This window comes from Melospiza georgiana, chromosome 4 (genome assembly GCF_028018845.1).
Source record: "Melospiza georgiana isolate bMelGeo1 chromosome 4, bMelGeo1.pri, whole genome shotgun sequence".
In the NCBI taxonomy this organism is placed as follows: Eukaryota; Metazoa; Chordata; class Aves; order Passeriformes; family Passerellidae; genus Melospiza; species Melospiza georgiana.
This window is the reverse complement of record NC_080433.1, coordinates 65,331,757-65,359,350: the sequence shown is the minus strand read 5'-3', so window position 1 is coordinate 65,359,350 and position 27,594 is coordinate 65,331,757. Positions and strand designations below refer to the sequence as shown.

Sequence of the window (27,594 nt, the reverse complement as noted above, 5' to 3'; positions counted from 1 at the left end):
CACAGCTGTGTCCAATGAGGATGAGTGCTACAAAAGAGTGGGCTAGAGAGAGTTTGTTGGCTGTACTGTGAAGAAGAAGGAGTCAGTGCTGTAAGGAGATGCCCATGAGAAATCACCAAGAACGTATGGGGCTTTTGCAATAAGATGACAACATAAAAACCTGTTAATTTTATTTGTTGTTGGAGGATTTTTATAAGATAAGCCAGAAGATTGCACCTTAGACAAAATAGCTACCAACAAGAGCAAACAATCTTTCAGACATGCAAGAGTAATAAAGGAGCTAACATTTTTTTGTAGACAACCTCATTGGTAATTTTGGTAGGTACATATTAGGAATCATTTCTTAACAGCAGGAAATTGACTAAAAAAATAGTTAATCCTCTCATTGCAGACTGTTTGAAAGGCATGACTGAAGAATGAATATCCCACCCCCTTCTAATTAATTGGACTAGTCATGTATTAATTAAGAACATGCATAAGCCTTTGTGAGATGTAGATCACGTGGGTAAGAAAAGCCTGGGAAGACTGCTCCTTCATTATGGACAGAACTCATTTACTGCAACTTAAACACCAGTTAGAATCTATTAAATTACTTCACTCTCCTGTTGAAAAGTTGAAATAAGAACAAAGTCACTAATGAGAATAAAAATGAACTCCTATTACTCATTTACTTCACAGAGATTGAGGCAGGAATTCTAGGGAAAGGAATTTGTGTTGAGTTCTGGGCCCATCATTAGAAGAGGTGCTGGATCATGTCCAGAGAGCTGGGGGACATGTCTGGAGTGCAAGTCTGGTGAGGAGCTGCTGAGGGAGCTCGGAGTGTTTATTCTGGAGAAAAGGAGGCTCAGGGGAGACCTTATTACACTCTACAACTACTGGAAAAGAGCTTGTAGCCAGGTGGGGGTCAGTCTCCTTTTTTGTAAAAAAGCAATAGAACAAGAGGAAATAGAGGAAATGGCCTCAAGTTGAGACCAGTATGAGCTGTAGAGTCAAGTTGATCTTTGAAGTCTCTTCCAATCCAAGTTCCTATGAAGTTGTGTCAGAGGAGGTTTAGACTCAGTATTAGGAAAAACTTTTTCATGGAAAGGTTTATCAAGAATTGGAAAAGGCTGTCCAGGGAAGTGGCTGAGACAGCATCCCTGGAGGTAATTTAAAGACACATAGATGTGGCCCTTAGGGACATGGTTTAATGGTGGACTTGGCAGCGCTGGTTTAAGGATTGGGCTTTAAGATATTAAAGGTCTTTTCCAACCTAAAAGGTTCTAAGGTCCTATTATTCTAATACTGGAATTGCAAAACGTGTTTCTTGCAAGAGAAATTTCTGAGTCTAGATCATCCTCCTCAGGACAGGGTAAAGAATGATTGAATAGCTTAGGGGTCAAGCTAAGGACAGGGAGGCCCCTCAGCAATTACAGTCGGGGCAAAACAAACTCATCTTGGGGAAAATTAATATAATTTACTGCCAATTAATACTGGAGTAAGACAAATATACCCAAACCTAAATGCAACACCTCCTCTCCTCCCTCTCTGCTTCATTCCTATGCTCAACTTTACATTTGACTCGTCTACCTCATCCCTCTGCCTTGAGCAGTGCAGGGAGATGGAGAAGTGGGGGTTTTAGTGAGTTCAAGACTTTACTTCTTTCTCCTTTCTGAGGGGGAAAGCACCCCCCCACGGTCCACAGTTCATGTGAAAAATACCTGCTCACGTATGTGCTCCTCTCCATGGCTGCAGCCCCTGCCAGGAAACTTGCTCCAGCATAGGCTCTCCATAGGTTGCAGCTTTCCTGGGGGCACATCCACCTGCTCCAGTGTGAGGTGCTCCACAGGCTGCAGGGCAATCTCATCTGGTGCCTGGAGCACCTCCTTCCCCTTCTTCACTGACCTTAAATGTCTGCAGGATGTTTATTTTCCATTCACTCCTTTCACAGCTGTTAAGCAGCACTTTTTACCCTTTCTCATTTATCACAGAAGTTCTTAGCAATGCCATCCCATGAGCTCAGCTTTGGCCAGTGGCAGGTCCATCCTGGAGCTGGCTGGAGAAATGATTGTCTGACATGGGGACATCTTCTGCTGCCTTCAGCCATAAGTTCCCCCTGCATCCCCCAAAGCCTTGCCACACAAAAACACTACATTTCAAAAGCAGAAGTGTCTGCAGTGCTGAAAAGCATGTTCTCCTTCTGTGTCTACTGTTTATCTACAATGAACATATTTTACTTGGAAAACATACTTCATGTGTAGCAATTATGGCAACAAAACTCTAGATCCCCCCTCTATTTATCAACTATTTATAGTATAATACATATTTATGCATCTTAGAACACCAGTTTCTTTTATTTCTATAACAATTACAACTCTAAATACCTGCATTATAGTAAGTTTCATATTCAGTTTGCCCTTGTAGAGTTGCTTAGTATTAGCCTCAGTCCAGCTTCACTAGTTGCTTTCCTCCATTCTCAGTGTTTGTTCACTCACACTTGCCACAAAACTGTCATCAACCCAACTGGAAGGTTATGAATTGCTTCCCTCTGTCTGATCTTCACTTTGTTTGATCTGCTCACAGTGGTTACATTAAGCATGCTACTGCCAGATTTCTGTCAAAGTGAGATTTTTTTTCAAATTAAGTTGTGAAAAGAAGAACACCAATGTGCTGTCGTACAACACAGTTTTATTTCTTTAATGAAATGCCCTAGTGTCATAAAACAGAACACATTTTCTAATCTTGAAGCCAGCAAGATTGGGAAAAAAGAAAAATCAAAGCTGGTTTTCCTATATATAATTTCCATACTAAGATTACATTCGGAGAAAAAAAATCCCTAGAATTAAAATGTAAGAAAATTACTTACACAACTCTCTTAAAAATAAACCGGACATGTCATACAACTCACATATGGTGCTTTGCTACTTTAATATGCTACAAATACAATTATTTAAATGCAACTATGCAGCTTTTCTATTACCTATGGCCTTTAAATTTTATTATGTTGCAATACCTTTATTATTTACTTCATACTTCCTTACCATACTACACAATGATCTTTCATTCTTCTCTGGTGGCTTTTTCTCAGAAAGGAGACCTTCACTGTGGCTTTCTTTGGAAACACCAAGCACTCTGTTGCAGATACTCAAATATTCAAAGCATTTCAATAGACATTCACTATGAGATTAAGTCTCCATTTTTCAAGTAGGGGTCTCATGACTTGCTAGTAAACTAATGGAAAAAGCTGGTTAGTATTTATTCCAGTTCTCATTGATGAGAATATGCTCTGGATAGCTGCAATGCCTCCAGCTCCCTCACTGTTGGTAAGCTGAGTGTGCACCATTACCTCCTGAACAAGAATTACTGTAACTTCAAAGTCTGGGTACTCTCACAATATTAATGGATTATCCACAATAACCATAGACATTTTTTAACAAATGACACTTTCAAAAAATATTCACATTTGTAGAACTGCATAATTTCATTTTCAGTGGGATGTTAGTTCAAAAGTACTATTTCGCTTATTAAACATGGCTCTAAAAATACAGTATATGTAACAGCTGTGTTAGAAGTGTCAGAAAAACATTGGATGGATCAACATTTCAACTCACTGCAGTAATAATGAAAGCAAAGAGCAGTAGTTGGGGAAAAGTATTCAAGTATTTTCCTGAAATACTATATAACAAAATAAAGATCCTAAACTTTGTATGATTGTACTTGAGGCAAATATAATTTGCAAGTGCTTTTTTCATATAAAGCAATATGAATAATACTTTGTAGCAAAATACAGAACACAATTGTGACAATACACAAAACTGGAATGTAAATAACTTCAATAGGAAAAAAATAACCTGCCATTTATAATAATATTCAAGTGCTTCAGTAATGAAATGACCAATCACCATGGCTTACATTAATCACATATATGAGAGACATGAAACTAACACAAACTGGATGACAGAAGTACCAATAAATATATATGAATACAGAATCATCAGCTGTTTGGATGCAAAAAAAATTCAGATGAAGTCAGTTTTAAAGAGAACTTTAAACTTAAAGAAACACTTTTAAAAAGATAAAATAGAACAGGGGCTGACTTCTGACCTCACACAGAAATAAGCCTGTACAAGAAGAGCAAAATTTAGCCCCAACCCTGGACACAAAACATATATGTGCCACAGTACACAAAACTATATACAACTTAAATAATCACTCCATAGCTCTATATGACAGTCTCATGTTTTTTGTTATAAAAACAAATCAGCACAGTGAATTCATGATTTGTCAGATGCCAGTTTCTTCCCTTGGCTTCACAAAGCAGATTATTTAGTTTCACATTTAGTTAAATTATTTTAAGGATTTTCAATCATCAAATCATATTTCTAAACTTAACACTTTACCATCTTATTTTGCAAAGACATTTTAACACATGGAGTAGAATGTCCAGAGAATTGTGAAGAGGGAAGCTTTTAATATGTTAATATCAGATATTATTAAAACCTAAAACTTGCTGGTGTTTGAGAACTTACTTCTATTTTCCTTTCCTGTGCCTTCCTGATATTATAGAAGTACTCCTGCAATTTGCTTGCAAGACTTTTCAGTTGTACTGTGTGGTATTTGGTATCATCCAAACAGTCATAAAACCTTTTATAATCCCAAAAAGCATGATGCAAGGAAACCTTCAAAGACAGAATATATAGGATGAGGTGTGACCTGTATATAGTTGTGCTTTTATTTTTCAAATATCTGTATACTACTATTGTTATTACTTAAAGCCAGGAATGTATGTTTGAATTGCATTGATAAGTTGCAAGGTATTGTCAGACTTACAAAATGAAATATTTTAACTAAAAAAAAAAGCAAATGACAACAATGTTGTCCAGCATTTAAACCACACAAATTACACAACATTCCCAGCAGAAAACATCTTCTCAGACACTGAAAATGTCTTGTCTTGGTGCCAGTGGGAAGTCCAATGTTTCATAACATTTAGATATTATTGCAACACAACTACTAAATTAGCTCTCTAGAAAAGCAAAGAGAATTTATCAGTCATCATGAATACACAGATATAAGCCAATCTCATCTTTTCTAACATAACAGATTACATTGCTCCAATATATATTTTAATGATTACAATGTTTTTTAAAAAACAGACACAATATAGTAAGATGTCTAAAATTATAATGAAGCCATAAAAAAAATCTAGAGGTTTAAAATACTTGTCAATTTGACTAAAATGCATATTTACTCAATTTCCTTGAGCTTTTATTTTTTTCTTCTCCTCATTGGAGGAACAATGTCTATAGTAATTGTTCAATGCTACTCTGGCTGTGGGCAGCTTCATCTTTACAGTCTTCCTCAATTCCCCTTGCAAACAGTTTCATTAACTGGCAGTGAACCCTGAAAAATACAGAAAATAGTAAGAAATAAATGGCTACAACATTTTAAATTATAGTAATTTAATTCTAATAGTCCATTAATTTCAAACAGCTGGACAAAGTTTCTTACTGCTGACTACAGAAACCATGCCCTCATTTTAGTTACAATCTTTCCCTGCTAAGAGGGCTGGATGCTTTCATGCGTCCTCTTTTATTTCCCTTGTCCACACAAGAAGTTCTATTTACTCTAGATGAGTAAATCTTGTACAATATACAGCATTTATAAAACTCCCCTTTGGACTGCTAAGGGATTATATTTTAACACTTGTATGTAAATATTATGGGTTTGGCTCCCTTTGTTCTAAAACAACAAACAAAACAAGGAACCAAAACTAATCCAAACAAAAACAACAACAACAAAAACTAACCAAAAAAACCTTTCAAATTTCACAAACTTATTTTCTAATTTGATTATTTGCACAACTGCAAAATTCTTTCTCCACATGTGAAGACTGGAGATAAGATTGTGCTGTGTGCAAAAAAACCACAAAGTATGCGACACAGTATTTCTGTCAGGCAAAGATGTTTACTTAAGCAAATAGGAAAAGCGATTGCTCAGAGCAATGAGGCATTCCACACATTTAAAAAGGATCCTTCCAACACCATCTTCACTTTCAGCACTTTAAACACGTAATAACAGTTCCTAAGAAGTAAGTACGACTTCAAAGGTAGGGCCACCCATCTCACTCAGAGCGATCATTTACAACATACATGGCTGCAGTATTCTCTGGAAAGGATTCAAAATGGTAACAAAAATATTTAGGTTTATTATCAGAAGACTCAAACTTGCTATGCACAGGCATCTTGTTGGGATGCCTTTATAAGCATCTTTAAAATCAATGAGAAGGCTCAATGTGTTCTGCTATATAGACAGAAAAATCAATGCTCACCTCACTTCAATTGCTGAACTATCCAGAGTTTCTCCATCACAATTCCAGGTGCTATTAACAATATTACAGCAACAGGCTGGATGATCTCTGCAGAACTGGCCAAAACGTTTCTTTCCAATGTCCATGACATTGCTTTCATTGTCTTCTGAAAACTTTGATGTAAATTGAAAACACTTAACCCGATAAACGTCTACAAATGGAAAGTCAAACTACAAGGAAAAGAAAAAAGCAAATCAGGCAATTATAATTAAATACATTATGCCACTCAGCATTTCGTACTCCAGGAAAGTCTGTCCACTCCCATTTTCTACAAAAGCTTACCTGAGTATAAAGTGATACTTGCTTTTGAAAAACTGCACAAGTCAAAAAAAATACAAAGCTAAAATGAAACCTTACTTCTCAACAGTCACTGTATAATGCCTTTTATAGCAAAATGGTGTAAGAAAAGCTGCATGGAAGACCATCCCATCCTGGATTTGCCTCCTGACTGAGGCCCTGGACTGCAAGGTGATGGCGATAAGAGACTCAGGTCTGGGCTGGGGTAGCAGAATACATGCACAGGAGGATTATGCCCAGCATCTTTGGGGAGGAGACCACAACCCCGGGCTATCACTTGCCAGGCTCACCAGACCCACATCAAAGCAGAGAGGGGGAGAGGATCTGGGTGTGTGCTGAAAAAGCCTCTGGTCAGAATCAGTGAATGCCCATCCTCTGCTGTGCAGAGGAGCTCCAGGGGCCTTCATCCTGGAAAGGCACATCCAAGGGACATCCACATGAGGGACAGCAGAGGGGGTGTCATGGCCCATCAAAGGCTGCCTCAAAGGGGTCCCAGACCCTGCATATGATGCAAAATGATGCAACAGATCCACAGTCTTACAGTGTCACACCTGCCCCCTTCAGGGGACACACCTGGATGTTCCCACCTGCCATTCCCATTACATTCCAAAAAACTAGGAATAATTTTAACTAGTTAATTCAGCTAGGAAAAGCAGGTCACTTAGAAGGCTGCTCTTAAAACCGAGGCTGCAGATTTACACTACAATATTGAACAAATGCTTTAATACAGGAATCATCAATTGAAGCAACAATACATTAGAGGATGCCTCCCTCAGCCCTAAAAGCAACTTAACAGATACAGAGCTAACTATTCAGCAAGCTGTATGGAATACAGACAGGTCATTTAGCAAAAGCCATGGAGTATGTCTGTGTGTGACTACAGGAAGGGAATGACAGGGAAGCAAATGTGAAAACCAATCTGTAGTAATGTATAGTCATCCTTTTATTTTTGGTTTTTCTTCCACATTTTCTTAAGTTTTCAAGAAGGGTTTCCCAAGAAGGGTTTTTATGGTGGACACTAACCTGGGACATATGTACAACCTTGCATTTAATCTCCACAGCAAAACCAGCATATCCCAGAGAAAAATGGGATAAAAGCAATTTTTTATTGCTTTTATGCACTAGATATGACATTAGTACATTATTCAGGTAATTTCCAGAGATGTTAATAAAATCAGGTTGTGACAAATATTAAATATGTGTAGTCACAGTCATAACTTGGTTTCAAGAGATATTAGAATCCAAAGCAGTGATGAATCTTCCTGTCTGACAGCTACAACACATGCAAGAAATAATTTTCAAGCTGAATGCATAAAGCTCATCCTGGTCACTAATATGTAGTAAAATACTGCTAAAAGCCTGCAATCTACAATCAAATTGCAGTTCTGGTAACTTAATTCAAAAACACATTTTTATACAGTTCTCAAAAGTGATTTATGATTCTTCACCACATCTACCTCAACTATTCATGCTCTGAGTAGTTTCTCATGCTGTGAGCAGGTTTTTATGACAACTACATGAGGGCACTGTTGTGATAAAATAACTTTAAATATCGTTCAAACAGCAAATACATGGAAAATGTTACAAAACTGAATTCAGATGGCAAAAGTGGAATTTTGTTAAAATGCTGTGGCCAAGGAGTTGACTTCGGTAAAATGTTTTGAGCTGCTTTTTTTCCCCATGATACACATGCTGAGATTGCATCATGCAAAATGCATAATTAAAAAAAAACAAAACCTGCTTTATAGATATTATTTCTATCCTATAATAATACCAATATTTACACCTTTGATGGATACTGTCAAAAGGAATACACACCTGATCATCTTGGTTTGTGTGCCTGACAAGATACCGCAGAAAATCGAATCTGGAGCATTTCCGAACTAGGATGAGGTCTGCTGAACCATCTGCCAAATGAGCTGCTGGTGAAAGACCTTTGGGACTTCGTGGACAGGCACAGCTCATATTTACTGCATTGATGGCTAGAAATTTCCCTTTTATAACCTTCCATTCTTCTTCACCTTCTGAAACACATCAATAAAGACATGGAGACAGGTAATCATTTGATCTATTCACAAGAACACTAAAAAGCAATCAATGGCAACTTAAAATTCTTCCCTGGCCATATTCATGTACTGTCAATAAATATCTAAAATAAACTACATTTAAAAATAATATTTTTAGGTATCTGTTTTTCATACACTAACAGAGAAAGTTGTTTTCTCCCTTCTGACTGTGACTACCTCCCATAACTGCTTGCCTGCTCTAGCATATGCATGTCAAATTCAGGACCAGTGCTATCTGGGGAAACCTGCAAAGCCATAAGAAAAGAAAAGACAGGCAAGTGACAACTTTTGTAGTGTCAAAGTTCAGAGGGATTAACTTTTTAAAATTCTATTTCTGCTCTTCAACTTGTTAATCTTGAATAAACAATGATGCAAGGATTGTAGTTTAGTATTTGGTTTCTGAAGTAATATTCCTCTTCTGCCTCAATGCAGCAACTTAATATTTTTAAAATGTCAAAGGGAAGGGATGACTCAGGGCGCAGCAAGGACCAGCAGGCAGCACACCAGGAGTCTGCTTCCACTCTAGCTCCAAATGCCCCAAAATGAAAACTATTAACAGAGTGAAACGTTCCTGTGTGCAAATCTTCAGAGATTTCTGGAAAACAACACAAAGCCTCTTTTCAATACCTTGAAACTCTGTTGGAGACTACATGAAAACTGAATGTGTGCTGGCATTGATACTACCAGGAAGCAGAGAAATTTTCTAGAACAAAGAAGCATTGGCAGGCAATGCAGAGTTGTTGTTGCCAAAACTGTTTTTTCTTGAATATGGATAAAATATATTAAAAATGCCTTTTTTATTTTTAGATTAAGCATATTTGTCTTCCTTATCACAATAAGAAAAAGCCAAAAAGCAGTCATGACACTGTTTTTCTCCTACCAATATAAGCGGACTCATTTCAAATGAACAATTCCACAGAAGCAATGAGTGCAGAACAGACTATGGACATGCACGCTGTTCTAAGACTGGAACGAGTGGAGTGCCATTAGGGGTAAAATTAAGGAGTGAACAAAAAATGCTTACGTTTGTTTATGTATACAAGGTAGAGATTTTGAGGAATGTTAACTGGTATAGACTCCAACATCTAACATGATTCAGTTCCCCACATTTTGGTTAACTTACAGTGATTTTCAAGGTGCTTTTCTGATGAGATTACAGATGATGTTTATGCCCTATATTGTATGTCCTGAAATTCTGATATTCCTTACTGTCTCAGTTCTAGGAACTTCACATTTACTTTAGAGAATCATTATTAAAATTGTCTAGGTCATTTTGAACCTGAAGTCTGTGATGCATTCATTTTGAATCAACATGTTCCAGGCTCTATGCATCAGGAAAAATAAAAAGAAAAAAAAAGTTTCCGAAGTATTTTGCAGTTGTTCACTCTTTGAACTTCTATGGTTTTCTGGAATTCATTGAAACTTCTTACTATCCACTCTCTAGTAACAGAGCAAGAAAAACAATTTTCCAGGAAAAACCATGTAAACCATGTGACAAAAGACTTAGGGAAAACAAAAAACTTTATCATAATTTTTCCATCTAGACTATCCCCTCTACATCCTGAGAAACGAATCAGAAATAGCAAGAAAAAACCATGGCTTTTAAATTCAACATTTTTGCTTAATTTGCCACAGTGCTTTTTAGTATTGCTTGCTTTACTGCTGATCTTTTTATGTTGCTTTCAAACATGACATTACCAAAAGAAATAATTTAAATCAGATTCAAAATGTGCATCTTAAGAGAGCTGAGACATATCTAAATGTCAGACTATAGAATGACAGTTCAGGCTGCAGGCAAATGACAAGACCCTGCTCTGAGATGAAGGTAACTGAACCGAACATGAACTACTGGAACTGGAAACAATAGACATTTTCTGAGATGTTAGTAAAATACACAAACAACAAAATGCAAACATCTCCCTTCACTGATAAATTCTTTTGCTGTTTCTCTGAGAAGCACTAGTAATTTAGTCATCAGTGTGTCTAGATATGTATTAACATTTTAAGTATGCTTAAGGTAAAATGTTTCTTTATGTTACTGTAATAGATGGTTTTCATCTGGTATAAATCTCAGCATGTTACCCAAGAACACCTTCACTGTTCAAAGTAAGAATGAAGTCAGGGTATCAATCACATTTTAAATAAGCAACTCTTTCTATAATGATTTTGCAGTGTGTATCACTGTAACAGCACAAATTATTTGCTCAAAATATCCCACAGTAGGGCAGTCATAAGCAGGGAGTGCATAAGTGACACTCATCAGGCCTATTGTGTACACACACTGCAAGTTGCTGAAATCAGCATAAAGTGCTAACAGTCAACATTTACTCAGCACATGCACAGAGACTCCTGCACAATACAAAGAAATATGTTCAGCAACAGCCAATCAAGCATCCTTCTAAACTGATCTGAATTACACACAAACCTGGTAGGCACAATGAAAGAGTCAGCCAAGACACCCTGCTGAGTGAAAAGCTTCTCTGAAGTGGAGATTTAAAATCCTTTCTACAGTGAATCAAAAGTAGATGATTGTATTATTTCCACACTAGTACTGCATGGATACGAGAATAGACTGCAAAGAAAGCCAGCTACCAGAAGTAGAATGGAAAAAAGTAAACAATATCCTACATAATCAGCTGCTTAATGTCACCTGCAATGTTGGCTAAAACTGTCTTGATTGCTAACTAACCTGTAGCTTTCTAGTAGCTCCTTTGCTAGATGAAAGGGAACAAAAAAGGCAAATTTAAAAACCAAACCAACCAAACAATGCACAGGAACATTAAAAAATGCACATAAACCCCCAGACAAACAAAAGAAAAAAGGTTGGCAATTTATAACTATAATCATTTCTCAAAAAGACAAATTTTTTTCTTACCAAAGAACCTATTGTCATATTTATATTATTATTTCTATGCATTATTTATACTCTAAAAAATTTTTAGTTGAATCTGGGTATAGATTAAAATAACCCAAGAAATATTCTGATTTGACCATCTCTTGACTATATCAAAGATCTAAAAGCATCAGCTAGGATGAAAGCACTGAACAAGTGTAATGGGAATTCAAGTTGCACAGAAATCTTTATGCTACCAGTGAATCTCCACAGTATGATAATCAAAGTATGATAACAAATGCCTAGAACCTGGCACAGTCACAGTGCAAAAAACCAGCAATTGTAAGGTAATATAGGTCATAAGCACCAAATGCTTGTCAAGAAAATTATAATTGTATGCACTGGGCTCTATAATAAGAAATAAAAACAAAATAAAGGCAGAAAGAAGCACCCACAGGAAGCCTGCCTGCTCTTTAAGAGGGGCTTATCCAAAATGATGAACCAAAGCTGAAGGCAAAACTCAAGTGAATCTACATTATCTTCCTCTAGCAAGGCCCCAGGTGTAGCAATATCAGTACTTCTTCCCATTAGGATGTAGCAGTCAGACATAAAGAGATACAACTGGGGGAATGACTGAAGAGAATTTATTAACACTTGTTTAAACAAGAGGAAAGAAAAGTGACACTCATTAGGAAAAAACCCTACACAAGTGTGCACAGGGGTTAGAATGGGGATAAAAGAGAGAGTAAGGACAGCATAACTACAGAAAGAGGACAGAAATCTCATTTATCATTTATAGTGAGTGTTGGTGGGATGTTGTACAGAAATACTCAAGTCCACTAGATCAGTTACTAGGTGTCCAAGTTCACAGCCGCATAGTAGGATGACATTTGTGCTAACAAACACAAATTTTTAATCCTGATCTTTTCTAAAAGTTATCTTAATAAACTGCTTCCTTCTATGACACCTCACAGTTCATCCATTCAGTCCTTTTCACAAAAACCCATTGTCCTAGCTCACAGAATATTATTTTTCTTAAAGAAAAGAAACTAAACACACTGAAATATACAATTAGTATAATTTTATCAGAATTTTCTGAGGTTTGGGTAGAGAAGACACCTTACATGTTTTTTACATACTTAGAATCGGTGTCGTAGAATCATTTTGTTTGGAAAAGACCTCTAAAATCAGAGTCCAACTGATGTTCCTACATCTGACAATTCCAAGACACCACTTCCATGGTCAGCCTTTGCCAATGCTTGACAGCCCTTTCCATGAAGAGATTTTTCCTAATATCCACACTAAACCTTCCCTGGCATAATTTGAGGTCACAAGAACCCCACAAGCCTACAGCCTCCCTGCAGGCAGCTGTAGAGTGTGATGAGGTCTCCCCTGAGCCTCCTTTTCTCCAGGTTAAACATCCCCAGCTCCCTCAGCTGCTCCTCACAGGACTTGTGCTCCAGACCCTTCACCAGCTCTGTTGCCCTTCTCTGGACATCTTTCAGCACCTCAAGGTCATCCTTAAAATGAGGGGCCCAAAAGTGAACACAGGAATAAAGGTGTGGCCTCACTAGTGATGAGTACAGGGGGGCGATGACACTTACAGGTGTTTTGTAGAAACTGAAAAAAAAAAATGGGATTACCAAGTAACTCAATGTTTAAAAAAACAAAATACATGCACACTTGAACTGCTATCTTCTGAAAAGGAATAATTTGTGTAATACTATCACATTTTACTTTCTTCTGATAAATTACCTTCATTCTTCAATCCATGTTCCTTGTTCTGTTCTGCCAGCTGTTTCTCACTTTGCTTGCAAATGTAACATCTGAAAACAAAAATACCATTCAATTCCTGAAAGACCTCCACTATTGTTCATTTCAACTTTTTTTTTTTTTTTTTTTACCCAGCCATTACAAGATCTTCCCGCACCACAAGATGCACTGACAATCCTCATGTGGCATGAATGATCATAGCCCTGCAGGCAGTGCAGTTATTTAAGTACCGTTCTAAAGATTACTGGATGTCAGAGGTAACAGCAGCAGAGAGCCAGAAAACCACACAGGCTGGAAGGGATCTCTGATGTGATCAAAGCTGGTCTCACAGGAGAGCTCAAAGTTGGTCTTACAGGATCAGGATGCTCAGTGTCTTATTCAGTCAGGTTTTGAGGACCTGTGAGGGTGAAGTCCACAGACCTCTGGGCACCTTGTTCCAACATCTGACTGCTCCAACACTGACATACTGGAGACACTCCATCTCACAGGTGTCCTTGCTCATCCAAATTGCTTTTCTATCCTGGTTATCAAGTTTCTGAGTATCAGAATGGATTATTCTTGAACTCTGAGGAGGTACCAACTAACTCTCCTATGCCTCTTTATATTCTAGGACAGTCTCCCATGTAATCTTGCCAAGATATGCAAATAAACCAAAGTCCAAGGCTGCAATTCTACTTTTTGTCTCATTTACTTTTCTCAGAAGTTTAAACTCTATAATCTCACAGTCCCCACTGCTAAAACTGACCTCAACCATCACATCCCCACTTTTTATCTTCTGTATCAAGACTGGCAGAGTAGTTGTTCTAGCCAGCCAGTCAATCACCTGCATGATCAATCTCATTACCACATCCCAGGATTCTCCTAAATTTCTTGTGCCCGCCCTACTGCCTTTCCAGCAGTTATCAGGAAGGATAGCTGATAACTGATAAAGAATGCCTGTGAGGCACCAGGCATTCCTTACTCCATTCCTGAAACCTGGATGGAAACCTGGATGACAGCTCTCTCCCTCTGGATCCTCCCCTCCCTCTGGTGCATGAAGGCACCTGATGGGTCAGGATAGCTGCTCCAGCTGATACTGGCATCTGATCCCCAGTGTGTCACAGCACTGGCACAGCAGTCTTATTGTTTCTGGACAAAGTTTGTGACTTCTCTGTATCCTGCTGTGCTGTTTGGTGCTGTGACAAGTACTTTATGTCTGATAGCTAAATCAGAGCTAAATAAAGAGGAATAATTAATACTAGTGCATAATTTCAAGCAGGTGAAAGCAAAGAGAAAGGAAGAAGCACTGGGAGATTAAGGCAGATCCCCTGACTAAAGAAACAAGTGAAGCATATCAGAAAGAATTCATACAGCATCATAGTAATATACAAAGAAACAGGCTAAATAGCCTGATTCCTGAGAGGACTTGTCCTCAGGACAAGCCATGCCAACTGTTATGGCACTAAAACAACCACTAACATTTCTAGATGCAGTTAGGATGTGAACAGTTGAGAATTTCTGAATTATTATTTCCATTTCTAGAAGCTACAACCCATCCAGATTTTTGGTTTCTTAGCAGGAACACAGCAGAGTATCCTCAGCATCTTGTAACTGAGTCCTGTGCTATTATATTTTGCTTTACTTAAAATTGAGGGAGGAGGAGAACCAGCTAACAAAATTTTATTAGATTTTTGTTTAATGATCTGATAAAATGAGGAGTTCTTTTTAATGAGTCAATAATTGTTTTTACAAGCTTATCTCTTTCAGAGTAAGTGTTTTGATATTAAAACCAGCAGTTCTGTAACCTCTATTTATGTACAGGCCTTTTTAAATAGTTCACACCAAATATCCAGAGATAAACATTAGCCTACCCTGTTCTGCAGCTCACTTTATCTCGTGGAGATCCATGTGTGTGTTTTGCTGGTTGATAAGCAATTGTTCCTTCATAATAGTGATGAGAAAGAAAAGTCTTGAAGCCTACATAAAAAAAGGCATTATGCAGCATGAAGTCATTATAAATCCACATGGCAAATATCTCTGCATACATTCCTTGATTTTTCATCTCTTTCCTTCTCTAAGGACTGCAAAACAATAGTAGCCCTCCTCAAGCTGAGAAGTTCTTTTCTTATGATGTTTTAGACTGTAAGGAACAAGAAAATACCACAGCAGAGCTCCAATGTTTTAACATTTGTCAGAAGTGCCATTATTTCACTTGACAGCTTTAAAAACCAACTAAAATATTTACTTATACATCACTGCTGAATCTTAAAATTTGCCTGCACTAAAACTTTCCTCATGCATCTTCTTTCCCTAACACAAGATAAACCAAACAAGGCAAAAGATGCTTTCCACTAGCATAGGGTTTATCCAAATATTAGGTAACAAGACTAAATCACTCCTCTCTCTCTATGAGGGCAAAATTAACAATTCATTCCATCAACTGAATGTTCAAGACAGAGGAGTACCTATCTCTCTTTAAGTGACTAGAAAGAAAGTCAAAATGATTAAGACAGAGAAGTTATTACTTTTCAGGCCATTTTCAATAGGTGGCACATATTCAACACAATTTTTTTGAGCCCACTCTCAATGTTAACCCCAAAGTTACAGAGCTTTATATAATGTAATTCAATATATTTGGTACTACAAGGAGTTTAAAATCAGACTCAGTATGTTTCTGATGTTTACAAGCTTGAAAGAAGGTTGGTTTGGAGAGAATAAACCAATTGCTTCAATATGCTTACATGCTGACAAAATAATGTAGTAATTAAAAAAATTACCTGAGTAGTCATATCTCATTGGACCCATCCACCGCTTCTTCTCACTATCTTTCAATATATCTCCATAAAACCCATAACCCAGCAACGACACAGAGTATTTCAAAAATGTGTTGTTGTGATGTACAGAAGAGACATCCAGAGGCTGACAGTCACCTATGAAGATCAGAAGTACAAGGGTTTGTCATGCCTTATTTCCTTTGCAGCTGCAAGCGTGATAGTAACTTTAACACTGCAAAGTCATTAAAAATAAAAAATACATATTGCATTTATGTCAATAAATATGTAATAAATGCATATACTTCTTACACATAAAGAAAAGGAAATATAATTTTTAATACTAATTTAATTTCATACTTCAAAAGCTTTAAACACTAAGTGAGAAGAAAGGGCTCAGTATGCTAAAAGCAGGTAATGAAGAATTTACAGTCCTTTACCCTGTAGCAGTAGTGGGGGGTAGAGTTGAAGAACCATTTAGATTGGAAAAGGCCTTTGGGATCATCAAGTCCAAATGCTAACCCAGCCTCCTCAAGATCACTACTGAACCATGTCCCTAAGTGCCACATCTTGTCTTCTAAGTACTGGCACCCTGTGTCAATGTTTGACAGCCCCTTTCCCTAAGCAGACTGATGCAGTATCTCCTGTACTTCTCCTGGGTACTACTTTAACCTCTGTGTCATACTATCAGAGGATAATTCAAGCTGCAAGGAGCCTTTGGGGGTTTCTCATCAAACCTTCCACTCAGACCAGGTTCAGCTATGAGGTCCCATTAGGTTACTCAGGGCATATCCAGTCAAGTCCTGGAAATCCCCAAGAACAATGAATACACCACTTCTCTGATGTCCTCCTCATGCAAACTTTGGAGTGATGGTGGGAGTTGGGGTGGGTTTTTTTGCTTTGTTTGGTATTTTGGTGTTTGGGGTTTTTCTATTTCACAGGGAGGTTGGACCAGATGATCCACTGTGTTCCCCTCCAACCTGGCCCATTCTGTGATTCTGGGACTTAACACAGCTAAAACTATACTATTATATAGTAAAGCCACATCTTTCCAATCCTAGTCCAAAGGCTTTAACTCCACAGATGCTGAACAGAGTAAACCACAGGTTAGTAACAGAAACACAGGTGTAAATCTTGGCAATACCAGATCCTAAAACTGCAGCTGTTACTCAGTAATGATATTGGAAGGCATTGTAACTCTAACTTGGCAAGGGAATATTGAATTGCCCAGGACAATTAGACAACTAGCACAAAATAGTACCATTAAAGTGTACATGCATTTCTCAAAGCTTTTATTTTTCTCTAAGATAGACATACATATATGTAGAGATAGTCCAACAACTGATGCTTATTGCTATTTACTTTATTTCAAAAGAATGACAGAATTCATGAAAACTTCAGCACAACTTTTTTGAAATAATGTTCCCTTGAAAACAATGAATTACTGTAGAGAAAGCAATCAGTTTCTAACCTCCTATATTTCAAATCAGAGACTTAAATCCCAGAAAAAAACCTTTGTATTTCAACTCAGCCATTATGTTCAAATTACATTTCACAGACATAAAGAAAGAACTAAATGAAAATGTATTTTGGGCTACTTCCATTGTTTTTGTAACAACACAGCAAACTGTGACCACCCACCTACAATAATATGAAGAGCAGAAGTTACTGGATCAGAAATGCCAACAGTTGAATAGCATATGCAATCTGTTGATCCTGAAAAATAAAAAACTAGGCATCAATTTGTATCTTTGCAAAAGAAGTATTATTTGTGCAGTCCTCCAAATAAAAGCATTATGTTCCTTTGGTTTGCTCCTTTCCATTTTATGGAACAAAGCAAATACAGGAATACTGTATTATTATTTCTATTATTTAAACTATAACATCCCACCCCTCAATGAATACAAGTTATCGCTCTCCATATAAAGTACAAAAATTTCACAATATAAGCAATAAACATGTAGCAGTTGTGAAGGGAGTTAATTTACATGGAAAATTTCACTATTACATTATAGCTTTTATATCAAATGAAGCAGGCATACATTGATTCTCCTCTGTTTAGGATTTCTTGCTCATTGAGATCTCATGAAAGGAAGGGAAATTGACTGGTCTGCTGTTTTTTGTGGTACTGATCTAAATTTCAGGATGTCATCTTATACCAGAAATTTCTGCTCTGTTCTATTATTTGAAAATTAGTAAAAATACTTGCTTTCAGGAATTAGTTTCTAGATAGGGTAACAAAATGGACAGAGATATACCTTTACAGATTTGATGCAAAATACCTACAAGAAGAAAGTGGGGAAGCTTTAGGTTTCACCTATATGCTGTTCAGAAATGGACAACTCTCCCTGTTTCCTATAGAAAACAAGAGCCTAACATAGGGATCTGGTTTCTGCTCTGCAGCAGGAACTTGGAACTCAGATCCAGACAGACAGAAGTGTATTTGGTGCAGCACCTAACTCTGAATTTATCTTACAGTTTCTCCCATCCCTTCCACGAAACTGAATTCCTTTCAAGTCAAAGGTAGATGTCTGAAAAGAGAAACTTTGTCCATACACATGTTCTCAGATTTCCTACCAATGCATTAGGTGGAAGAGCAGCTCAAATACAGTGTACTTGATTTCTGAGGCCTTATCAAATTGAAATAGAAACTAAAAATGGAGAAATGAGCATCCATTATTTAAAAACCACTTTTAAATTCTTTTTCATTTCGGAAATAGCCAGGGCATTAGCAATTAATAATGGGAGCAAAGAAAATCCTTTCCTTTTCAGAAGACTTCCCTTCCCCTGTGTGTGAATGGCAGGACAGAAGCTTTCACCAAGTAAATGTTATGCAGAAATCTACCACAGTGAACAAGCAGCAGCTCCAGGAGCCAGTTAAAGAGAATACAACAGAACTACAGGACAAGAGAATCAGGGTGACTAAACAGACCTCTCACTACAAGGCTGAGGTACAAGACAGTGCCAGTGTACCATTACAGGCATATGCCATTGCAGGACAGAGGACTCCAATTTCCCTCAATATCACAACAGATGGAGTACTCAGATGATGATCTTGTGTTAATTTAAGGTTCTATAAAAGAAAATATTAAGTGGACTTCTGAAGGTGAAGCTATACTTTACTGCCAAGTTTCATATTGTCTCCTATGCTCATTAACAGAAAATTCTGACTATTTTGAAAAGAAAAACAAACAAACAATCACTGAGAGATCTGGCCTAAACTTCTACTGCTGAATGTACAAGCCTAACACTTAATCCAGCATTTCTCATTTCTTCCACATCTGCGCGCGTTCTGCTCCTACAATTACCTCAATTACATTTGTCTTGATGCAAACAGAGCTTCCAAGTGGTTTTACACACAGATGGGAGGAGAAGAGGGGAATTTGTGCAAGCTACTTTTCAACACCAGAGGCCCATCTCCCTGTGATCTTCTATATTCAATTAAAAGCTGATTCATCTGTTTGGCAATTACACAGAACTTATTTACATTTCTATTCATTAACTAGTAAGGAAGGTCTAAAATTAAAACTGAAGTCTGAAATTAATTCTGAGATTCTAAAATGGGAGACATATCAACAGTAAAATACTGTTGGTTTTTTCCTCTTGGAGCTGGTAGTATGGAGCAACAAAACCAGTGACCTATTTACAATGGATGTAACTACTATAGCATTCCAGACACATGAAAAGAGAATGTAACTTGCCATAACACCACACCAAGCATGAACCTAACATTAAACAGTACTTGTTTAAAGGTCACAAAAATGTTCATGATGACTAAGGGTTTGAATTCTTTTGAATACCTAACTAAACAAGACTTCTAGATCTTTAGGGGGAATCTTCACTTGATGCAGAATCTACAACTGCTGCCACATCATTTTGAACAGATGGACACACAAACCCACCAAAATCTGGGTTATTTCATCAGTATACACCTGATATGAAAAGGAGGATTAGAATGTAAATATATCTTGAATAATATCCCATGATTAATATCTTGGGATTGCCAGAGCACTCAGTTCAGGCAAGAAGCTTCCCATAGAGCATGACTAATGTTAAGTGGTCGGTATTGTGCACTCTGACTAAACCAACAGAAAAATTATGTACATACTCTGCCAGATTTTCTTTGGGGATTTTTAAGGGCAACAGCCTGAGTGAAGGAACATAAAAGAGGTTTTTATGGATTGCAGAGAACTACATGGAAATGTGAAGGAAGTAGTTGGACTACTTGCTAACTGGGTCCTAATTCACTTTAAAAAAAGACAAACCCATTCAGTATAGAAACTAATTATTGCATTGGTTTATTAGTAGAGAAGAAAATCAGCATGCAAAGCAATGATTAAGTTTCAGCTTAAGACACACACAGCTGTATGTGTGCACGTTACACTGCAGACAATATGCCAAAGCTTCAGCCCTGGTCAAGGACATAATGCCAGGAATAGCTGATGGCAGCTTCAGCTTGAGTCAAGGTACTCACGCACAGGCCTCAGGGGAGGGCCTTGGGAAGCAAGACATCTGCATGTGACAAACAGATGCTACAGAAGATGAACAGGCTCTGCTATTCCTATGGACCAGATGCTCTCTGCTATCAATTTAGATGCCCATCTCAATGCAGACACCAAATGTAAGCATGAAAATTTGAGTGCCAGTTTCAAACTGAAACTTACCTTAAGGATATTAATTCCTTTACCTAAAATGCCACCAACCACCAGTGCTGCAGATTATTCTGCTTGTCCTCCAACTCCTACTCTAGCACTACAATCATCTTGCATAGGGCCAGTACATTTCAACAATGGTGGCACCACACCACCATACCATAGGCAGATGCTGAATGCCTGAATTCTCCCAGCTAAAGAAAGCTTTCATCCCAGAGACTTTGATGTTAAGAACTCACTGAGAACATGAAATATGTAGAAGGCACAACATTTTGTGTTTGATAAGGTAGGTATAATTACTTTGAATCTTTACCACACATCACTCATTTTCCTTTAAGTTGTTTTTTATTAGGAGGTCTCATACAGCCACATGGTTGTTACACAGGCAAGTTCTGTGGTTTTTTCCTCCACAAGTATGAAAAATGAAATAGTTTATATAAATACATTTAATGATATAAAAATTCAGGAAATCCTTCCTTTTAGTTAATCAATCACAAGGAAGAACAATCAAGATATTTATTGAAGTATGAATGAGCACGCACTCTGCATAAATTTTGTCAAAGCAATATAAAAGAAAGCAAAGTGAGGGACTGCATTACACAGAATGAACTACAGCCAAATCACTGACTTCCCCTTTGCTTGTGAACATTGCTAGATATTTGTGAGCAGACAAGTCATGCAGACAGGTACACTCAGACACCACGTCACAAGTTTAAATTGATAATAGAACTACCAAAGTAGTAAAGCAAAAATCAGATAATTTGCTGGTTGTATGGAAGAGTTCATGCCATTGATTGGTGGACCAACGACAGACAAAGTGCTAGACTTAATAATCTGAATCATGATTAGACTAATAACTTACAACTAAGGTTTCTTAAACCAAAACACATACATAGTGTGAGGTACATGTATTTATTTTTGTGCTTTTATTGATGGAAAACAAAAATTACAAACTATTGAAGTACGAAAATAAGCAGGTGACAGAAGCAAGTCAGCTAGATGCTGATCCTATGGAAAACCATGAATTTAAAAAAGAAATAGAAATACTTTTAGAGCTTATGAGCATTGCTCTATGTGAAATACTCTTGATAGAAACAGATGCTCCCATGGCACCTAGAGAATCCTCAGACAAATTAGTATAAGAACAATATTTGTAGTGACAAAAAGGTAGAATAGCAATTTCAGTGGGGGTCTCATATTTGTGCAGAGTTTTTGTGAATCCATAATCCATGCAGTCATCATACAGATGAAATGTCTGCCCTAAGGTAAGCTGCCCTAATGACAGTGTAACTGCACGATTTTGGATCAAGCAGCATTTAATATCTTGAAAAACTCTACAAAACTACTTTTCTGAGAAGTACTTCTTAAATGAGAAGGAGCTGGCACGTTCAAAATAAGGGGAGAAGCTACTGCTACAGGGAGAGATGAAGGCTCTGGGCTTACACCCATGTACCTACTCAAAGTTTTGTATGTCTTCCTTTACACATACAGAAACCAAGAAGTCAAGTTTCATCTGCATAACAACAGACTGGCTTAAAGAGAAACAGTCCAGAAAGACTTTGGTGTAGGATTTTTTTGGTAGATAATTACTTCAGCGTAGCTGAGTAACACAAGACAACAAAAATTGTTTAGTCTAATAATGGCAGATTTTAGAGATGAAATTAAAATTATAGGAGTAACTAATATTGACTTACTTGTCTCCATGACAGGCCCACTATAGTAAGTGCAGTATTTAGCCCTAAGACTGTCATTTCAAGAAGTTTACTGGATTTAAAGTACTGAAGGAGAAGCATAAAACATGCACTTCAGATTTCAAAGTGGATATAGTGAGCTTTGAAACTAAATGGCAAAGATCATTAAATATTACAAGCTTTGTAGCTGAGAAGGCTGAGAACAGACCACTTGGAGTAATTAAACAAGAAAGATAGCTTTTATTGCTATGCTTTAACACATTTTAAAGATAATTTTACATTCTAAACGACAGCAGTATGAGTCCAGTCACACTTCACAACTTGACTTGAATCTATTTTTTAAGCTTGTGAATGAATCCTCCATCTTTTTCCTGTATTACGTTCATACAGGAAGCATGTACTGCCTTTGACATTCTTAACTTCTACAGTGACACATCAACATTCTGATTATAATCATACTGCATCCTTCAATCTAGACAGTACAGAGCTGACCACCAGAACCCAATCTGGATACACTAGAAGCCTAAAATCACTATAGCTATTAACTTTGTGTCTATACTTTACTCAGTATTCCCAAGGGCTTAGATTTTCCCCCACAGTGGGTTGCAGACTTGATTATTGCAATGAATGCAGAAACAACAGAGTATAACAACAGAGTGAAGTGGGTTTGTTTTTTCCTATCTGCTAAGATTATGAAAAATATTTAATCTAGTAAATTCTTTTAAACTAAAAAAAAAAGAACAGCAGTTGTCAGCTTTGTCCTTCTATTCTGTGCCAAGAACAGCATTATATTCTATGTAATAAGAACAGCAAATTACTTTGGCTTACTCCAGAGGGTGCAATTTTAATACTAAAACATGTGGATGAAACATCAGTGTCCAGGCTGTATCAGGAATCATTCTCTGCACTGAAGTTCTATGGACACATATTATTAGTCTGAATGCAGTGAGAGCACATGGTTGAAAGGCTTGCTTTTAAGGCTAGTAAGAAATAACTAGCTTTTAAGGCCTAGAGGAAAAAAAAACTAAACAGAAGTTTTCAGAGATACACTACAGCTTCTAAGTACTCTTAACAGTAAGTCCACTTACAATGGCAAACAATCAATTTCCACTGACAGATTTGAAGAATGGTTGCAACTAAGAGAAATTCAGATGTTAAAACTGCCATTTGAGTAGAAGTCTTTTATCCAGGTCAACAACACCACAAGTTATTTTATAGAAATGTTCCATAATGCATAAGAATAAATTATATTTTTCAACAATAAGATATACTAAAGAAAGAGGCTGTTGGGAAACTGACATAACTGTTCAAGAAAAAAAAAAAAAAAAGAGCCAAGCAGGGATTTGCTGCAGAAAGTTAGAATCATGATACACACATACTATTCAACATTCAAAAAAAAAAAAAAAAAAAAGAGCCTGCACGATGGAATTCTGCTATGAAATAAAGCTTATCACTGAAACCCAGTCATTTAGATGAGTGTTTTAGCATTAAATCTCTTTCACTTGTAATTTCAAACCTCTGGACAATTAAATTGTCAGTCTCTGAGCAAAGACCATCTGCTGAATTTAGTTTTGTTTGAATACAGAAACTGTTTAATCACAACCACAAACCACAACCTGCCATGTTTCTCTTAGCACAATGATATCAGGAACTAAGTGATAAAAAAGGTGAAAACACTGATCCACTGTCTCCTTACCCCAGGCTCCTGTCATCACTGAGTAAACCACCTCTATGTATCAGAAGACAAACAGAGCTTTAGATCCTCACCTTTAAACTATGGGTAGTCTTTGTTTTCAATATCTATTAATGAGTTCCTAGGATATTTTAAAAAGGTTGGTTATAAAGAAGTAGAACACAATGGATGAAGTTTTATTAGATGCATTATTAGTATTTAATTATTACTTTTGACTAGTATTTCAGGACTATTGGTTTCGTTTTTAAAAAAAAACAAAAAAGGTCTTCTTAAGAATTTCACTTATTTTTGGAACAGACTTCTTGCACTAGTGATAGAGCTAGAGAATCTTTTGGGGTCAATACATGGTCAGAACTCCACTGTATCAAGCAAAGATGAATACAGAACAGCTTCACCATGGGCTGGAAAAATACAAACCAGAAAAAAACCCCCAAACCTTGCTGCCTTGAGGGAGGGTTATGCTGTCTCATATTCAATTTAAAGTCACTATAATGACTAGATGTGTCAAGATTTGTTCAGTGACTTGACAACCTTTTTCAATAAATAAGCACTTTCCCATATACACAGAAATGGATCATTTGAAATATCATATATATCTTGATCTGTTTGTTTATTGTATGGTATTTATATATTATCCTCTCTATTTCCAAACACTTTATTAATAGAACTTTAAGGTCAACTTCCTTACACATCACTATAAAAACTTCTGAGGGATTTGAATAATAACTTGGAGAAAATATTTGAACTATAGCATTGATTACAAGGCCTCATGTCAGTTCTAGGAATAGAACATAAAGTACACATTCAAATAGCAAAAGGATACAGTGGACAAAACAAAACATTAAAAAATGTAAGAGAAGTGACTTGATACATGCTAACAGAATTAAAATGTCAATGAAGTTCATACTTTTTGGGTGCAAAAGTACTGCACCCAATGCAAAAATGCTTTAAGATAATGTTGAAAAAGCAAGATTAATCTTTCCTGAGGACAAAGAAATAGCTCTTAATATTGAGGTTCTGGTTTTTCAATTGTATCTTCTTACGGTCACATATCTCCAGTAGGCAAAATCTCCTAAAACCAGTCATGTAAGCAAAATACCTTTAGTTCAAGAAATTTGCTCAAGTAAGAAAAAGGATGAGAAGAACACCACTTTGAATTCTTTTCTTGCGGAGTTCATTATACATACCAACTTTAATACAAAGCTGTAACAAATAAAATCAGAATATACTTAAATATAATAGGAGGGTGAAAAACCATAAGGGGATATTCACATTGTAACTTTTAGATACCAAACATTTATTATACTGCAGGCAGAAAAGGTTAAGCTTCTTGCAAGTAACAATTCAGAACGTTTGGGTCTGGATACATTTTCCTCAAAGATGAAAGGAACATAAAATTAGTCACCCATAGCTTGAGAGTACAAATGTTGTACTTCACTTGGTATAGTTTTATAACCTGAACTAAATTTTCTCAGAAGCCTTTATTTTAATTCTAACCAGAAGCTTACAATGTTTATTTCACACCCAGCTTTTTAATTCAAAGCTCAAGCATCAGACAAGAAAAGTGAACAGCATAGTAAAGATACTGGACTGTCCCCTGTTAAAGAGTTAAAACAGTTAATTCAGTCCTGTAAGAGAAAGCAAATATGTTAATCTGCTGTTGAAGGAATCTTTGAGGACCAAAGGGAAAGGATGAGGTAACAGCTGGGACACCAGATTGAAAACAGTAAGACTGATCCAAAGAATGCCTTTATGGTAAATAATAATAACAATAATCATATCAAGAAAGACCTCAGTTTGAAGAATGAATTCTCTCAAATGACAGCAGTCAAGACTGCCTGAAAAAGTAGCTAAAACTGACAACTGTGAATGTGTAGCACCTCTAACAAGGAGCAGAAACTGCAACTTGGTCTGGAAAATGAGAACTGTTCCTCATTTGTAGATGCCCTGTACTTGTTGTGAGAACAAATGGAAGAAAAGAGAGTCCAAGAATCTTAGCATTTGTTTGGAGTTTGCCAGACCAGCAGAAAGTTCTCATTATAATTCTAACTAAATTAGTGGATTTGGAGCTGGAAAAATATTTATCAGGTAAATTTCTGTTTAGTAAATTCTACTCCTTAATGTGTTTAGAAGGGTATTACTGTCAACATCTTATCTCATATTAACACACAGTAAGACACTAAAAAAGATAGTTATTAAATTCTGAAGTTACATTAAGATTTGATTTCCTTTACAAAATATTCTTCCTAAAAAAAATTGCATGTGATCAAAAATGTTATATGGATACAAACAGCTTTAGTTAATGTCTTGATAGAATATCATTGCTCAGATCTTACACTTAGGCCTAAATTCATCAAGCTATGACTAAGGAAAAAATTTCAAGAATGAATGAATAAATTAAACTGAAAGTTAGCCCTTTCTTACCAGCAGGAATTATGCCAATCCTTATATTGCACTGGACTAACGATGCTTTGGGATTATTTTGGTCTATGCCAGAGTCCTTCTGCATTCTTCCAATGAGACCATGCATCACTTCACTGAACATGCCGTCCCCACCAACACAAACAACACTGCCAGGAAACACAAATTAGAATGCACACTAACAGTCAATAAACAACACGGCAAGTGTTCTACTTAGGGCATGCACTGGGCACACCAAAAATAGTTGTTCTATTATCTTCCTTCATTTGTACAGGATATAGTAGCCCTCAGTCAACTAGGCAATTAAGAAAAAGCAAGAAAAAAAATTCAAGCTACAAAACTGCAAATGCACCTAGATATATCTGTAACATTAGGAAAAAATGTTGAAATGCAACCTGCAAAAATCTTTATCCTCTACTACTGTGTGCAGACAAACAAATATTAGTGGAAATTCACTATACAAGTAAAACACTGAACAGGACTGTACATACAGCTTTTGAAGTACACAGAATGGAAATAGGGTACCTTTACTAAAAGGGAAAAGTTAATGTTTACCACCTCAGGCAGAAGTGTAGTTTACACTATTTAATAGGAATATACATTAGATGAAAGCGAAAATCCAGAAAAGTGAATGCCTGCATCTTCTTTTGAACATGTTCAGATCCCATCAAATTGACAGAAGTCATTTATATCTACATAACCATTCATAAGGAGACAGAGTTCTAAATGTTACCAGAGGCAAAACTTTGTTTCACAAGTTTAATTCAAGTCAGAGCTGGTACAGCAGCTGCACAGATCCTGAATATGTTAAAGCTCAGCAGAGAGCCCACAGCCAAGCAAAAACTAGGAAGTAAAAAGACTCTTTTACAGCAGTATACATTTTATGAACAACAATCAAATGCATCCAGCAAGCATAAACATTCTTTAACTAAACAAACTAATTCAAATACACTTTAAAGGAACACATGAGAAATCCAGAGTTACATATGTAGTTCCTAGCACACAAGTCTAGGAATGTGTATTGTTATCTATATAGCAATCATTTCCAACTCATAAAATAATACTCTTT

The 27,594-nt window shown here is 36.7% G+C and overlaps 1 protein-coding gene across 1 annotated transcript in view; it reads right to left on the bottom strand.

Annotated features, from left to right (window-relative positions):
• Nucleotides 1-3,448: 3,448 nt before the first annotated feature.
• CERK (ceramide kinase) overlaps nt 3,449-27,594 on the bottom strand; it is a 40,442-nt gene continuing 16,296 nt past the window's right edge. The window contains exons 6-13 of the mRNA XM_058023589.1: nt 26,529-26,674; nt 17,710-17,784; nt 16,075-16,227; nt 15,169-15,274; nt 13,301-13,371; nt 8,465-8,670; nt 6,311-6,519; nt 3,449-5,382 (exon numbers count right to left, since the gene is read on the bottom strand). Of these exons, the coding sequence (XP_057879572.1) occupies nt 5,283-5,382; nt 6,311-6,519; nt 8,465-8,670; nt 13,301-13,371; nt 15,169-15,274; nt 16,075-16,227; nt 17,710-17,784; nt 26,529-26,674 (1,066 nt within the window). The 3' untranslated portion in view covers nt 3,449-5,282. The remainder of the gene's footprint in view (nt 5,383-6,310; nt 6,520-8,464; nt 8,671-13,300; nt 13,372-15,168; nt 15,275-16,074; nt 16,228-17,709; nt 17,785-26,528; nt 26,675-27,594) is intronic.